At 37.0% G+C, this 17,866-nt stretch overlaps 1 protein-coding gene across 4 annotated transcripts; it reads right to left on the reverse strand.

The window, feature by feature from the left end:
• Window positions 1–2,839: 2,839 nt before the first annotated feature.
• Window positions 2,840–16,896, reverse strand: ARRDC3 (arrestin domain containing 3). 4 transcript variants are annotated; one of them, XM_060415993.1, is made up of 9 exons: window positions 13,804–16,896; window positions 12,507–12,588; window positions 12,327–12,408; window positions 10,300–10,447; window positions 9,210–9,312; window positions 8,588–8,844; window positions 8,105–8,267; window positions 7,677–7,831; window positions 2,840–5,578 (listed from the first exon to the last, which is right to left on the reverse strand). In XM_060415993.1, exons 2-9 carry the CDS (start codon window positions 12,586–12,588, stop codon window positions 5,522–5,524), a joined length of 1,047 nt encoding a protein of 348 aa, XP_060271976.1. In that variant the 5' UTR covers window positions 13,804–16,896; the 3' UTR covers window positions 2,840–5,521. The 4 variants fall into 4 exon arrangements, with proteins under 4 accessions (XP_060271976.1, XP_004009128.1, XP_027826313.1 ...); XM_004009079.6 differs by lacking the exon at window positions 12,507–12,588 and having other exon boundaries at window positions 16,385–16,896; XM_027970512.3 differs by lacking the exon at window positions 12,507–12,588 and having other exon boundaries at window positions 2,840–7,869; window positions 16,385–16,896.
• Window positions 16,897–17,866: the final 970 nt, after the last annotated feature.

The raw sequence follows: 17,866 nt of genomic DNA on the forward strand, positions 1-17,866 counted from the left end.
TTGGATTAACTATGATTTATCAGTTACTTTTTAAAATAATTTTCTTGATTAGAGAACACACTTTCTTATTTTTAAAAAATTTATTTATTTTGGCTGTAGTGGGTCTTCCTTGCTGAGGGCTTTGCTCTAGTCGCGGTGAGCAGTGGCTACTCTCCCTTGTGGTTCTCGGGCTTGTCATTGCAGTGGCTTCTCTTGTGGTGTATGGGCTCTAGAGTGTGCAGGCTTCAGTAGCTGTGGCTTGTGGGCTCTAGAACCCAGGCTCAACAGTTGTGGTGCATGGGCTTAACATCTTCTGGTTATTTTCCTAAAAATGTTTTTTTTTTTTTTTTAATTGTAAGATTGCAGACTTACATACCTCAAAAGTCAAAGTCAAATTTATCAAGTTTTTTTTTGTTTCTCATGACATGAAAAATGTTATTTCCCCTCTGTATTGATTTGATATCATGAAAAGGTAAAATCAGTCATGGAAGTTTTGAAAAATGCTGATTATAGACCTGAGGGTTCTGAAGGTATAGTAACTGCTAGCATCTCAGTAGTTACAAAGATCTTTCAAAAATATCAAGCCATGAATACACTGTGGGATTTGAAATGGCAAGTTTATTTTTCACTTACCAAGTGCCCCAAACCCTCAACTCAATTACACCTTGGTATTCATGAGAACAAATTTGCCTTTTGCTTCCATTTAATACTTTTGTTTGGTGTGCTGCAGTTTCTCAAACTTTGTTGTACTTACAAATCACCTGGGAATCATGTCAACAGGTGTTTTGGGTCTATCTTCTGAGACAGACTTTGGTATCTCCCTCCTCACATGATGCCATTACTGCTGGTTTGGACAACACTTGAACAGTAAAAATACAGTGATCTTCTCCTATGGCTCAGCTGGTTAAGAATCCATCTGCAATGCGGGATCCCTGGGTTGGGAAGATTCCTTGGAGAAGGAAATGGCTACTCACTCCTGTACTCTGGCCTGGAGAATTCCACGGACTGTATTGTCTATGGGGTTGCAAAGAATTGGACACGACTGAACGACTTTCACTTTTCTCTCTTCTGGAAACCACCATGGGGTTGCAGAGTCGGACACAACTGAACGACTTTTACTTTTCTCTCTTCTGGAAACCAAATTCTATTGGGAAATCCATTCTGGGTAGCGTAAAACATGACCAAGGTACTGGCCAACTAGGATTTTCCCTAACAAATGTTTTGGGGCTTAAGGTAACATTTCTTCTGTGAGCTATAAAAGCTGAGGTCATCTTTCCTGACCCATCTAACATGAGAATGAATCTGATAGGAAAGACTAATGCTAATACGAAAAAGGGGAGTGAATGGAGGTAAGTGTATCCTTACAGTATTTGGGTTTCTGGATCCAAATGTGCTTAATACAGTTCATCCCTGGAATTACTATTTAATATATTTTACTTAAGTAAAAAAAAAGTTGAGTTTCTCCCTGTTACAATCAATAAATTAACGACACAGGGAATTTGTTAAGTAAGCTGAAACACTTTGGCCACCTGATGGAAAGAACTGACTCATCGGAAAACACCCTGATGTTGGGAAAGATTGAAGGTGGGAGAAGGGGATGACAGAGGATGAGATGGTTGGATGGTATCACCAACTCAATGGACATGAGTTTGGGTAAACTCCAGAGTTGGTGATGGACAAGTAGGCCTGGCGTGCTGTAGTCCATGGGATTGTAGAGAGTCGGACATGACTGACTAAACTGAACTGAGGTGATATAAGGAAAAATCAGACTCAAGCAACTCACTTTTATGTAACTTGAGACATGTACTGAACTAGAAGTATTCAAATGCAAATTTAGAAGTAACATGGTTAATTGCCAACATTTCAGCAACTGACATAGAGCATCATTTCTTTACCTAAAGTTGTATTGTAACTGCATACCGTTCCACTCTGTAGATGAAGAAATCAAAATTCACACATCTTGTTCAAAGTTTTATCTAAAGTCAAAGAACTCAGAACATAGATGTTCCCTTCTCATGGTTCCTCTCCTAGTAATTTTAACTTCCTTATTGTATTAAGATATTGTGCAGATTGCTTTTACTTAACAAGGATGATAGTGTATTGCTATAAAATCAATTATAAATGTCTGTCTCTTAATGACTCTTTGTAGCACACTTCTTCCATGTGTATATACATTTGAGAATAGGGGAGAATCATATAGTAATGTACATGTACGACTTGATAGCTCATCCCTGAGTATATAAACACTGTAAGAAGATAACGTCTAAGTGTGATTCCAAATGTTACTTAATGTTACAAATCACTGTAAAATCCAGACATTCTTTGAGGGAAAAAAATGTTTTAAAATTTATAAAAATTGTTTTAAGATTAGATTAATACAATTTCTAAATTTATGTGCTCTTGAAATACTAGAAACCTGGACACATCAGAGAGTTAGTACCTGAGAAGTGAAAACACTGAACCTGGTTCAGTTTGGCTCATATATAACATGGAAACATACATCGAACTCCTAAATTTTATTAAAAATAAATCATCTATCACTTGATGAATTATTAAGTAAAACAATAATAATTTATATTAAAAAAATTCCTCTACACCTCTTTAGTAGAGATCTAGAAACAATTCTTATCCTGCAAGGCTTGAAATAAGAATTGTAGTTTTTTTTTTTTTACTTTTTGGCCATGCCACATGGCTTGCAGGATCTTAGTTCTTCAACTAGGGTTGAACCTGGGCCACGGCACTGAAAGAGCCCAATTCTAACCACTACTCTACCAGGGAACTCCCTAATTGTAGTCTTAATAGTGTTTGCATGTATGATGAGTTACTGAAATGATTAAAATTCAAATAAATCTCCAAACAATTTTATAAAAAAGAAAAAAAAAAAGAAACACTTTTATTTTCCACAAGGAAGAGCAATAGGAAAAATTAAATCATTTCCCACATGTTGTTTTCTTAAAACAGCCTACAAGGACATATTCAGCACCAAATAAAAAAGAAGAAAAAAAGAGAATTACAAACAGCCATAGAATATAATCTATAAAGCAAACATTTAATATTGCACTTCGTTTTGCTAACATTTTGGATTTTACTTTTCCTAATTGAAAAATCAGGAATCTATCTTTGAATACTGGAATACACCTGTGAAGCTCATATCTTGTATCAAGAATTGACCAATATTTAGAAAAGAGTAATGCCTCTAAGTAAGAAAGTAAAGGAATAATGGGGGAAATAAAACTTTATTTGATAAAGTTTCATATATTTAAAATTGTATCACATTTTGTGACCCAGTGCCAATTATTAGAATATTGGTCATTCCTTCCTCATGTGTTATTTATAAGAGTATATGGTGATAAGTATTCCAATGCTATGCATATCAACAATTGTTCCCTAGTCAGTTAGACATAAGAAGAGAGAAAAGAAAAGGGATTTTCTGACAATCCCCCCCACCCCCAACAAAAATAAAACCACCAAATGCCCTTTATGCCAAATATTCCATTAGCTTCTTTTGAGGGGGACATTCACAAAATGATTTAACAACAATAAAAAAATATTCACCCCCATTTCCTTATTATCTAGTATTAGTTTGCTACGGGAGCCCAAACCCTTTAACCGAATCACTTAAAACGTGATTCATTTTTACATGGGCTTTCTTCACCCTGTCAGCATTTTTCAAACATGAATTGTCTTCCATGTTTTCTTAAAGGCCACTTATGGAAAAGCCTATTTGTTTTGTATGAAGCTTTAAGACAGTATTTAACCAGGTCAAGCACCAAGCCAGAGTTACTATTATTTTCAGCCACTTTATTAACTGTGGGATTAAATGGCAGGATAGATATAAGACCCATTTCACACATATGTTGTAACATCAGAGATGCTGATTTTCATTAAAAAAAAAAAAAACAAAAAAAAAACCAGAGCTGAAATCCTTCTAAAATAAAGACATTCAGTACACTTGGTACCTTGGAAAATGCAGTTTTAAGGGTCTTCATGAATGCTGGTATATTTATGAGCCAACTGTAATTTATCTTTCATACAAGCTGTAATTTAGTGATGTGATCATTCTTCATAACTATATATACTCAAAGTGAATGATTTCTCTCATTTAGCAAAATCTTCTTTAGGTTATGGAAAAACATACTTTTGTTTAAAAAAAAACAAAAATATAACTATTTCAACAAATATTCTAGTATTTGTAGTTTTGACATTCTATACTTCTGTAATATACTGGGGCTTTCAAGCTGTGAAGCTTGAGGACAGGTAATGTATAAAATGAGCTCTCTCATAATCTGAACATCCATACCTGCTCATGAAAATACCCTGCACCAGCAAAAATGATTTCCAACATACGTGTTTTGGAGGTAATTAAGTAACTCTGTATAAAAATAAATGCACTTTCTCCTCCTTTCCAGTGACTGGAAAACTTTCATACTTTTAAAATAATAATAAAAAATAACAATAATTTGTAAGAGCAACAGCCCTTAACTCTTTGCTGGTGCCTGCCATACTGCCTTTCTTGACTCCATTCTCAGTTCTGCTAGCTTCTTCTTATATGTAATGATAAAAAGGGAATGCGGGTGGGTTATCACTTTTGTGTATGTCCCTTTTCCAAATTTCCCTCTCCAAAAAGCCAACCAAACAAACATAAAAATAACTCAACAGTGCAACAAAACACAAATAGCATTCCAACAGTTTGGCAAGTGATGCGTTCACCTGAGATTAAGTGATTTTAGGCAGTCAATAACAAAATGCTGCTTTGCTGTAATAGTAGAAAGGCAACGAATTCTTAAAAGAAACCAAGAAGGTATACAATCTTGACAAAGTCTATTAGCTTCCTCCTCTTATCTCTTTTCCCACATATCTGTTGCTTATCTACCACAGTAGGCTGCAAACATACAGCAAGAAGGATTGGCTTGAAGGCATTTGATGTTTGTAAATAAATCCACAATAGGATCCAAGCTGAAGAGGTGATACATGGTCAGCCTAGTAGGACAATTCTGAGCATGTGCATACGCAGGTAAAGTCCAGGCTATATTAAATAAAAAAAAAAAATGTCAGTGCATTTTTTTTTCATGTTAAAGTTTCTTTCAAAGCTTTCTTTTGTTCCTTGCTGTGCTCACCACAAACAAGTTTTAAAAGAGTATCAATAGTCTGGCATAAATGGAAAAAAAAAAGCTGTAGTGACACTGAACTGCACAATGTAAGCATTGAGCATGTGCAAATTTTCAAATCAAAAGAAGGAAATCATCCCTCTTTACAACGTGGTGTCTTGACACGTATGACCATAGGCTAAGAAGACTGCTCTTAGTATGTGCCAGTTTTAAAGGAGAAAAGCTTAGATCTTCAAGCATGTTGGAGCAGTCCAGAATGTTGCTGCAGGCTTCTAAAGCGTGATCACTGGTTGTTTCATGTTTGCCATTTTTCTGGGCAAAAGCTATTCCACTTCCTCTGAAAACATGTTTCCAAGATACTTCTCTGTCCTCAGCCGGGAAGGGAAGAGATATAGTTCGGAATCCACATCAACTTGATTTAACCAAGTATTCCTTCAGCGAGAGGGGCAAGATGGTCTATCATCAGCTGGCTGATCAGGGTTTGGATCAACCTAGAAAGGGAAAAAAAAACAGAAACAAAAACCTCAAAACCGAAGTTAACTGATAGTGGTTTAGTAAGAATGTAGCAAACAGGCTAATATTTTGAATGCTGTAATCAGAAACCCAATTACATTGAGAAATGTAATCAGAATGAACATAAAGGGCTTATATGGGGAAGAAAGAGGATTAGTACCATTTATGAAGTACTTGCTATTCAATTACTAGATTAACAATTACATTTGTAGAGGTATGCCAGGATAGTTTTATTTGACAAAAGCTAAGGGTAATATTTTATCAGATAACAGGAGCTTTATTCAGCACTTAATAGAACTTAAGACTTAAATATATAATGGCCAACATTTTCATAGCAATGATTTTCTCCTGTAAAGTTTCCATTTCATCCTGTTACAAAAAAGTCAACTGATGTTTTCCCTAGGCTTTGGGAAGAATGTAGTTGTATAAACAATGTTCTTGGTGTTTATTTGAGGTGATAGCTCAGAGCCTAAAGCCCCAGAGAGGGCCTAGGAATAAATACATTGTGTATCAAGAAATAAGAATGATGAACCCAAATGCTCCAGACATCCCATTTTGCCTCTTTCTGTAGTGACTTTCATATGCACTTAACACTTTTCTTTCTTTTTAATGACTATCCTTTAAAGAAAAAAAAATCAAAATAGCTTTAATATAACCGAGAACTCCCTTTATCCCCAATGTGGGTAGATGTTAAAACAATTAAATCACATCCTGAACCAATTTAGGCTTTTAAAAGGTTTACATTCTTTTAATTAGCTTTAGTTCAATTTAAAAGAAGGTAGAATTTTATGACAAATTGCTTAAACGTGGATACTTAAGACTGCCATTCTTTAAAAATGCCTGTTGTACAACTAAGACATCTCAGATCAAATCACAAACGAGGAACTTAATAACCAAGACAGAAATGTCAAAATAAAAATGTAGTGAAAGTATTTTTCACAAGTGGGAGGATACTTTTAGCATCTAATGAAAAATTTCATGAAGTGAAATAGTGAGACAGAAAAACTATGTCCAAATAAGAATTTGCAGAGAACAGAACAGATTTTGGAACATCCTATAATCAATGAATACAGTGGATTTCATATTAATCACATCCAAAGGAAAACTGACTCTTCCAGTCACGGTATTAAGGGGAAAAAAGCAACTTGTTGAAGAGTGAAACAATCCTCTTGTATCTTTCTTGGGAGTAGTATTTCACTGCAGAATAGCTGTCTAAACTATAGCAACCAAAAAGCAAAAGCTGATTCCAGTGATTTAAAAAGTTATCTGGTAATATATTGTTATCAAGGCCAATTCTAAAAGTCTCTTACAATGCATATTACATACATGCATATGTATATATTCTGATGTATCCTGAAATTGCTGGATTTCTCCCCAACTCCTTTCCTTTGCATATATTTTTCTTCCTGCCTGAAATATTCTACATTTTGAGAAAACTTACTCTTTAAGAATCAGCTTAACAATCACCTTCTTAGGGAAGCCCCTCCTGATTCTCAAGACCCAATAAGCTGCTCCTCAAATGAACTGTGCATTCCTATCACTTTGTTATGTAATATTTTGCTTCTAAGTTTTTTTTCTCACCAGTCTGTACGCTTTTCCCAAATAAGGGCCATGTTTTATTCATGTAAGTGCTTAGTTACTTGAGACGAATAAAAATAATCTAACCATGTAGGAATGCTGTTTAAGTATGTTACTGCAAATGTTATTTTCCCCATCACTGAGAATGCTGAAATATGAAAATTAAAAAGGATGACGAGTAAGATAAATTCTACCTATCTAATCAATGGTTGCAAACGCCAGTTCTACAGATGCTTTGAAATATTTATTCCTTTAACTGGCATGTTACAAGCATGAGGTTAGATCATTATCTTTATTTAGCCAATAATATAAAAGACCAGTCCAATGCTGGGTCAGTCTTTGTATTAAATATTGACAATCTTAATCTAACTTTTAATCTGTTGTTCAACATTATTTATTTCTCTCTTACCATGATAATAAAAACCTAACTATTTTCAGAAACTGCAATACTGCTTACTAAGAGTCAGCCCATTTTGAACTTGAGGGTGTGATGCTTACCTCTGAATAAAGGGGTGGAGGCAAGAAACGAAACTCTTGAATATATGCAAACAGTGGTCCTTGAAGTGCTCTCTCAAAGTCATCACAAGCACTCCCTGGTGCAAGATTGTTCCGTCTTTGTTCCTCTGTTACCACTTCTGCATAGCTGGGTGGTGCTGAAGGAAAAAGATACACGCAATTCGAACAGCATGTTCTTATGCATGTCAAAATACACAGAATAGAAGATATTAAAAAGGAATGTCAAAGTAAAATAATAATAATCTCTCTTGTAATTAAAACTAGGGAGATATAACATTTTAAATCTAACACTAGGGGCACACCCCACTCTTCAATACAGACAAATTTTATCTAATCGTAAAGTATCAGAAGCAAAATTATTTTCTTGCAAATACCAGATTAAGCTTAGATATGCATTATCAAATTATTACCTTCAGGTCTTTCAGGTAGGGATAAACCAAGCCAGTTCATATTCATGCTACACTGACTGCTTACACTTGAGGTTCTGCTTCCAAACGGATGTAGAGGAATGGTACCAATGACAAGTGGCAAATTAAGAAATAAATCCATAGCTCCAGGAATATCCACATATACCTAGACAATAAAAAGAAATGGTAGGTTTAGAATTCCAAGCACTATTTCTTTTTTAAGAACAAATAACCCAATCTATTGTCATACTTCATTTTTTAATGATATACTTGAAACGTTTCTCCATTATGTACACTATTGTATGGTACACTGACCTCAGATAAAATGAGTAATTATAGTCCAAGTTATATAAAGAATTACATGTAACTATATATATATCATATATGGAATAAAAAAACCATATTCTAGATATAAGACAAAATGATACCCTTATGACATTAAAACTTCAGAAAACATCCACTCCAAACCCTTAAATCTGTACGTACCATTAGTGAATATTCCACACGGATTATACTACAGTCGAGGATGGAGGGAGAGACTGGTGGAATTTTCAGCAACTTGCCATTCCACGTCTCTGTCTTTCCAGATGATAAGGATTCCCCACGCAAGTTAGCCACAAGCTGTTTGACTTCCTTCATTTTTCCTTTGGCATAGAAGGCCTGTGTTTGGTAAATGGCTGCCTTTGGCACCACCATTCGGGAAGAGCAGTTCTCAATCTCAGCAAATATCTGAATTGATTCACCTACAGGGGAAAAAAAAAAAAAATATATATATATATATATATCTACTGTTAAAAAACCACCAACCAACCCCAAAACAAATGTAGATTCTTGGACTAAAGTTTGAAATTTCAATGAACTATATGGATTAAGAAGCCACCCTAAGAACAGCAAGTAACTTCTAAAAATCAACTACACATTGACAGTAGTTATTAAAAAAAACAAGACTACACTCCAATTTACAAAAGAAAACTGGATAAGCACTATTTATGACAGCTTAGCAAAGAATACTGTATCATCTTTGCATTTAGCAGGAAAAAATGTAAATTCACGCACAAAAGTTAAATGAAGAAAGATCAGTCTTGGTGGGAGTCCACCTCAAACGTACCTGGCGTATAGCCCTTCCTTTCGATCTTGGCACTTAAGGATATGGGGCCTGAGGTACAGAACCAGCAACAGAGAGTCTTTTCTTTTGTGCCTGCTTGGGGTGACTGTAAGATATAAATTTAGAGAAAAAGATCAAGATATGAATTGAGACAGGAATAAAATTTTTAAAATACAATCCTCAATTCCTGAATAATTTAACATTAAAAGCAGTGTTACTTTTCTGTAGCAAATATACTTTTCCACCAACCGACAGCTTTTGATTTATACTGGTATTATATAAGTTTCCATTCAATTAAAGAAAAAAGGGCTTAACATATTTCATAAACATAGTTTTAGCACACACTACATACACAGTAATTAAAAACCAATTTAAAAAGAAAACACAGGAAAAAAACAAAAAAACCCTTTCCACATTCTATTTAAACTGCCTTAAAAAAAAAAAAGGCAGTTTGGAAAGCAACTTGGTTATAATCTCAAATGATAACATCTTTCTTTGAGAAATGTAAAACTCAGAATGTAAAAAAAAATAAAATTCATTTTTAAGATTGATTCTTCTTTGTCTAAAGATGTTATTATTTGTTTAAACCAAGTAAAGTTTTTGAATTCAAATTTGAAACTTGTGAAAAAGTGCAATTAAAAAAGATTTTCTTTAAGACAGAATTAAAGTTTTTTCATAAACATAATAATCTCCCCATGATTTGACAACTATCCCTATACTGGAGTAATGCAATGCAGTACAAATTTTACATTATAATATTTTCAAATTAAGTGATATTGTTATAGTAATAATTGATATTACTGTTCCTTGGAACAGATTTATTTTTGTTACTGTTGTTATCTTCTGAGTTAAGAGATATTTCATACCAATATTGGTCTTATTTTAAATATTTACTTAAAGTTATTACAACATCAGAAAATATGAGCATATTCTGCATTAATTGGTATTGCTCTTCACTGTAGTTTGGAAAATATTTACATAATTTAAAAATAAAGTTACTATTTATAAATTGTAAAGAATATATAGAGTAGGTGATTATTCTTTAGTATGCATGTGCCAAAAACAGAGAATGAAGAATTCAGTCAATTCTTACCAGTAATGAAGGAGTGTTGATATCTATATGCTCAAAGACTGTAAATTCCTTCTTTAATTTTACTGGTAGAAGCCAAGGCCTGTGCAATTCGGCTTTCACCCAATAGCGCACACTGCCATGTCGGCCTTCGAATGAGGTAGCAAGTGGTCTGTGCAGAATATAAAGATCATATATTAATCTTACACCTCTGTTTAATTAATTATACAGTAGGTCAGCATAGAAGTGTTAATATATTATATGTTTATACACCAATGAGGTATCGAAGGTGTAATTTATATTTCCAAAGGGAGAAATCATGGGGGGGGGGGGGAACCTTCCAAATAATAAAATAGATAATTGTCAAATAGTGCAGAAATTTGGTTAAAAAAAGCCAGACGAATACAATTGCTTTAAACTAAGAAGAGGCTACTTTTAATGCTGGTGGCAAAATTATCAAAGTCTGGAAATGAACAGTTTTTGAAAAGGTCAAGACTTTAGTTTAAAAATAAAATTAAGAATGGTTTAACTATTTCTCTTGAGAAATTCTAGACTCTGGTTAAACATTCAGACCAAACTCCCTATGGTGCTCCATTTTTCATTAGCTAAAAATTACTATTTCCTATTATAGCAACTAATTAAGATCCAGAAAAGGTCTGGAATAGTCATTATGGCTTCAAAAGCTTTTTACATTTCATTAAGTCCACTAATCTCTTAAAAAATGCTTTCCATTTCCTAATTTTGGCCATGTTTTCTAACTACATTATAGACTTAAAAAGAAGGAGAATTTCTTCTGTTGACCTGTTATCAAAAGAATCAGAATTCTTCTCAACTCTGATTTTATTATTTGTGGAAGATTTTATTTTAGTGTATTTAGTCTCCTTTTCATAATTTCATCAGAAAAATGCACAAGGTTCATTTATTTACAAGGTAGAGTGCTAGTTTTTTTGAGGAGTAGCGGTGTTTACTTTTTGTTTTACATTTTAGACTTCTGCTTAATTTGTATAGCACAGAGAAATAAAATGCAGGATCTATTCAAGACTTCTACAGTTTATTTTAAATGACTGTGGCTTATTGAAAGAATTAAAATATATATTTATATTAAATTACCTTCATCCTTTGAAAATATTCAGGCCCAACTGTATTAGCCCTATTGTATTTACAAACTTAAAATATTTCTCTTAGAAAGTAATTAGGGTATTATATTAAAAATGTTCTTAAGCAATATGATACTCTGAAAAATACTCCTTATGAACTCTATCCATATATAATAAGTACTAGAATTAAAGAACACAGAATTATGTACATTTGGCACTTGACAAAATCTTCTGTAATGCAAGTTTATCTTTCAGAACAAACATTACAAGTACCACTTTGCATGCTTTAATATCTGTTAAGGCATTATTTTAAAAACTGCTTTTTGTATAATTTCCTCTAATACATAATTATTACATTATGAATATTTTACTTTCCTTCTTCCTTTCATACTATATTCCAGGCCTTACATTAAGATATCTGATTGACATTTCCTTTTAAGTCTAGGTCGCAATATCTCTTGTGTGACATTCTCAATAGCTCCTTGCACAGAAGCTAATGAATTCATATCATAAACACACAGTACTTCTAAAATTAGGATATTCCTAATTATTTTTACCTTCTTAGTGTTGGTTAAGCATCAGTAGAAAGGACAGAACACTTAACTTTTATAAACTACTAAATGACAGACTTGATATGATCTTTTTTCCAGCTAATGCTGATGGTGAACTATTAGGTGCTTACCATTTGACTAGCACCTTCCAATTCATTCACTTTAAATGAAATACTTTTAAACATCATACAAATCCTGAGACAGAGTATTAAGAATTGAGATTTGCTTTCTATAATTTTGCCACTCTAGATTAAAAAATAGCTTTTTTTTAGTATATTGTTTTCCTCTAGCAAGTTTCAGTAATGAAAAGGGTTTTTTTAAACTAAAAATATTTAAATATACAATGTTTCATTTTAAAAGAAAGGATGTTTATTTGAAAAACGCCTGTTAACAAAATACTTACGTCTGTGGAAGCTCGAAGCTGAATGCATATTCATGCCTTCCTGAATGAACAGTGTTGAAGCCTTCTTCCGAATTATCGTCATCTAAAACAGAAAACAAAAAATTTATTAATAAACCTTCACACTCTCTTCACGATGTCAGAACTTAAAAGATGCTCACATAGTTAAATAAGGCCACAAACTTTGGAGTGTGAGAGATCTGAACTCTAATTCCAACTTCATCACTTCTGGGTAAAATAAAACTCCTGTCTTCAGCTGGTTCATCTGTAGAATGGGGATAATTAATATTTATACCCCATAAGTGATTTTTTTAATGGAAAACAACCTAAACTGCAAAGCATCTTCAGCTAACATCCTACAGGCTAAGACTCAGACCTCAAATCTCATACTAAGATGTTACCTTTGTCTTCAACCATTTACTTAAATTTATCCTAATAAGCCTACATATAAAATGAAAACTATTCACGTAAACCTTTAAAAAAATATCAGTTTTGATACGGAAAATATGAATGTGAAAACTCAAACGATTAGAAAACTGCTAAGTAGATGTTGGGAGTTAAAAAAAAAAAAAGGAACAGTGATTTTAATGTCGGTTTCATAGTCAAAAATAAAAATTGTTACTGAACCTAAAATTATGACCTCAGTCTAATAGCTAAAAATTCACATATATATGATGTACCTTAGACTTAAAATGTGCCTGCTTAACGGGAAAAAACAGGTCATACATCCTTGAAAAATGAAGATAAGGATGTTCCCCAGTGCTAGGGAAAAAACAGGATGACCTTTGATTTTACATCCAATTTCTTTTGATGAAATAGGTTATTTTTCAAACTATCTAAAAAAAAAAAAAACCCTCAGGGAAATACGGGAGGGGGTTCTGGATTCTTGACATGCTTTTCTGAAGCGTTCTAACTAGGTAATTTAATTACATAAATGTCTACTAACGCAGCTTCCTCGGTGTAGAAACCTTTATCATTAAATAGGCTGTCAGAAACGGGTATTATCATTTAACTTTCCCTCAAAAAAGTAATAAATACACACACAAAAAATGATGCTTCCCTCAGAGGGGGGAAAAAAAGATGCCTATATGTGGATACCTTTTATTCAATAACCATCACGACTCAGTCTTGTCACCATTATTTTGTTCTTCTCCCCCCACCCCCGTGCAAATTCTCTCTCCTGGATTTCGGCCCTGAAAGCGGCTGATGAGTTGGGGGACATTTAAAACCGCTCCCTCCTGAAGGCGCCCAAAGTTTGCCTCCCTGTCTCTCCTTTTCTTCCCTTCTCGCTCCCTTTTTGTGCCAGCTCAGCAGTCTCATTGAGGCGAGCGGCGGCGGCGGCCGCGCCGTGGTAAACAAGTGCCGGGCTGTCAATCAAGAACTAGACCGGAGCAGGAGAGGACCGGCCTAAACCGGCGCGAGCAGATCCCAGCCGGCCCGCCCGCGCGCCGCCGCCGCCCGCGCGCCCCGCTATACATACGGCATATGTCGCGCGGCGCTCGCACTCGCGCTCGCACAGCCTAGCCTGCTGGCGGCGGGAGGGGGCGGGGCCAGGGCGCCGCAGCGCTTCCGCTTTACACGCCCCAGCCGGTGACCGGTTCGATCTGGCTCGGGCCACCCTGACACCTTTAAATTTGCAGCAAAGGAAATAGGGGTGGGGGCGGCGAAGGGATGCAAAAGCTCGGTGGTGGCGGTGGGGGAACAATGGCGGGGCTGGTGGTGACAGGGAATACTCGCCAAGGCCCCCACCAAACCCTGCCTTCGATGTTCGTGTCACTTTCCCCGTCCCGGCCAGCCTTGGGGGCGCGCTCTCCCCTCAGGGCAAATCAAGGTAGCCCGTCCGGTGCCTGCAGAGACCGGGCAACACGCTTTTGTTTCAGCTAGGAGGGGGATAGAGCGTTCAAAGGAGCTTCCAACAACTTCTACCTGAAAAACCTGGAAAATGGGGTCCGGCTAACCCGGCCCAGCCAACTTCCCCGTGACAGAACTGTCAGCTAAAAAGTTGCTCCCAGGGCCACCTGGCACCTGGAAGGCTTGCCTCTCCTCTCGGTTGAAACCTGAAGTCGTCCCTTTCCAGCTCTGCAAGCGAGGTGAGGTGAGGGGGGGAGAGAGAACGTTATGTGACAGGAGCCCCGTGCGTTTCCAGAAGCCCGGGCAGGGACTCGAGAAGGGGCGGGGGCAGCGGCGGCTCAGGAGGGACCTTTACCGGCGCACGCCGGTTCCAAGCCTCGCCCCAGCCGGCGAGCCCTCTCTCCCCACCCGCCTGCGCCCAATCCAATCAGAGCCTGGCATCGCCTTAGCAACAGGCTAACAAACCCGGCTCCGCCTATCGCCGGCCGCCCGGGGCGGGGCCTCAGTTACCAGGCTAGTTTGAGAGGTCCCAGTTCTAAAGTCATTGAAACTCTTCCAAGCCGAAGAGCTCGTCCATGCTTGCAGGGGTTGAGGGGTGTCCCATGGCGGGGGTGGGGGGGTGCAACACAGTGTTCTTTACTATGAAACCGTGGCGCAAGCAATGAAATTTGTGTTTGTCCCCGTAAGTCGTATTATTATTCTACTTTCACCCCACTGTGCACCTTAACTCCTTAAAAACCTGTTTTTTCTAACTCATCTTAAAAAAAGCTACCAGTCTAGGAAGGATCAAATACAAACTCCTGGGCGTGCTGTTCAACCAATACCGGGACTGTCATTAGGCAGTTCCATTTCTTAAGACTGTCACTGCTTGGAGAGATTAACTAGAAATTATTTTAGTATGCAAATGATCTGTGTGTAACTGAAAACGCAATTAAAAGACTAATTTCAATCTTAATACTTTAAAAATAAGCGTTCATGCAGTTAATTCAAAGCACCCTACGTTTCCACACTTGCCTTAGTTCAATTAGCACTTCCTCATGGGTGTGTATTTTTTAATTAAAAGGTTAAAAACGTGCTCTATTTTTTAAAAAATTTCAACATTCGAACTAAATACTGCATTAAAAAGGAGAAGCACAAAATTACATAACCAGTTTTCACATTATATTCTTCTTGGGCTAGGAATTAAGTCATCGTCACCACCTGACGCGTGTAACCAATCTGCTGAGAGCAGAACAAGCGCCCCTCCTCACCACCCCCCAGAACTGGTCCGAAACAGGATTGAACCGCTTCTAACAAAGGGTGGAAACTTAGAAAAACAAGCTTAGAGTCTCCTATATTTCCACAATGTAACCATTTAAACAATAGATTGGAAATCTCAGGACCCCCTTTCCCTTTGACAACCGTTTATCTTCCTTTTCTGACCAAAAATCAAATCCAATGAGCCGAATACTTTTCAATTCCATTTGACTGGCAGGGGTTTCATTGAATCCACGTTCCAAAGTTAGGCATGATGCTCGGAAAAGAAAATTTCTGACCCTAAATGGCTTTTAAAACTGATTTTTAACACATCATCATGATAGGTGCTGTCCTTTAAAATAGAGAACGCCTGAGTAAATTTCTGAAGGAATTGGAAAGAATAGGGAAAAAACACGTGGGGTGTTCATACCATATGTCAAAATAACCCACAGAAACCCTTTATCGAGAACTACGGTCAATTCTCTAAAAGTCTTTTGCGTGTCAATATTAAAAAATGAAATACACCTATTAACCCACTTTAAAGTGTTATTTCTTCATTGAAGCTTAGTTTTTAAGACCTCAGGTTGCAGCGTATAAGGGAAAAATCTAATATTCGACTGCAGCTTTTAGCAATTCATTTGAAAACATGTAAGTAAAATTACTGAATCGGTTTTAAGCATAATTTATATGTAAGGTTGAAATGGATTCCAAATGTGTATGGCACAAACCAAGCCGGGTATAGAGGTAGTTGAATAAGTGCAGTTTGCAGTCACTTTGCAGATGCCTGCATGCGTTACGGCTTAACACACGATGAATGTCAAGGAGAATCCAAATCTTCTAACTTTGCTAACCTTTATCAAACTGCTATATGTTATGCTAGGAGCAGGATTACATTAATTCAGAAAAATTGAAAAGGCACTTTCCAAAGAAAGGTCTAATAATTTCCTAACAATGTTTAAAAAAAAAAAACTTACCTCTTTCGTGTCCAATTAAGATGTCTTTATGGTTGAAATATTCTACTTCTTCAGTGTAATTCTGTGTATAGGCAGTATTGGAGCCGGCGTTTCTCGATTCGGTCCAGCGTACTTTCGCATGTCCTCTTGCATGAATTTTAAGAGATTTTACTCTGATTTCCCCCGTAACTTCTAAATTCACCCTTCCTGAGACTGTATCCCCACTAGAATACACAGGGACATTGCTGTCATTAAGACAGTCAAAGCTTATTGTCAAACTCTTTACCTTTCCAAGCACCATGTTTATAACAAAATCTATAAAAAATATAATGTAAGACAAAAAAAGTCAAGATCACATATATGATGTGATCCTCACTTAACACTGATCTATGTCTTTGCCGTGCAAAAAGCTTGCAGGCAGATCAGCGATTCTTTACAAATAGTTCATTGAGATTTCTTAAAAAGTCAGGGCAGCACAGAGGCTGCTGGCTGCTCCGCGCTACTGCGAGTCTCAGTGGTCTCCTTACAAAGACGGGCGGCTGGAAGCTGCCAGCTCACTTTAAGAGGAGCTTTGTGAAAAACAACCCAGGTGCGCATGCGCACGCCGCGGCTGCTGTCGGCCCTCCCAGCGCGCCCCCTCCCGCGCCCGGCTCGCTCTCTGGCTCGTTTGCTCGCTCGCGGGTACAGTAGGTGTAAGCCACGGGAGGAAGACACTGGGGCTGCTGGGAGGCTGAACCAGACTTCTCTGCATTGTGGCCTCCTATTGGTAGGCAGGCTACCGTAAACCCTCGATGTGCTAGCCAGAGTCCCTTATCGAGCACACTCTAGTAGAAAGATGATGGCCGAGGGGGCCACCGGGGGACAAGGTTTGGGTGGGGAGCTGTTTGCAAAGGGCAGTAAGGATAAAACTGCTGAGTGACCGGCCCGAAGCATGCGTTCCCGGCACTGCAGGGTTTTGCCCACTGCCTGGATGGGAGGAGGAAAAAGTGATGTATGTAGAGAGATGGGGGAAGGGGAGAAACCGGTTGGGCAAGGGCTGGTCGCTGAGCATAATCTTAACGAATTTCAAAAGAAAATGTAATAAAAATCAGAGAAGAGATAATGTTCAGTAGACAAGAGCATTCTTGGCTTGGTTTTTTAAAAATTTTTATTTAAAAAAGACCAGTGCCTTGTAGGCAGGGTGGAAATGACCTAGTCGAGACGTTAAAAGAGATTGCAACAAGGAGCAAAGAAGAGAAGCATCTATAATTTAATCATTATATTTTGCTTTCTCCTCCACTGCTTTCTCTTCCATCTCTTAATTCGATACCAATAAAAACAACCAAGATGTTTGCTTGATGACACCAGGGGAAAAAAGGTTTGACCACTTCCTCGAAGGAAGAAGCCATCCTTTTTTTGAGACACCACCTACAGCTAGATTTGCAGGGTATGACATGATTGTAACTCCTGTGTCCAGAGGGTTAAGAATAGGATTTGGCCTAAAAAAGTACCACCTTATAAAAG

Source organism: Ovis aries, chromosome 5 (genome assembly GCF_016772045.2).
Source record: "Ovis aries strain OAR_USU_Benz2616 breed Rambouillet chromosome 5, ARS-UI_Ramb_v3.0, whole genome shotgun sequence".
Classification (NCBI taxonomy): Eukaryota; Metazoa; Chordata; class Mammalia; order Artiodactyla; family Bovidae; genus Ovis; species Ovis aries.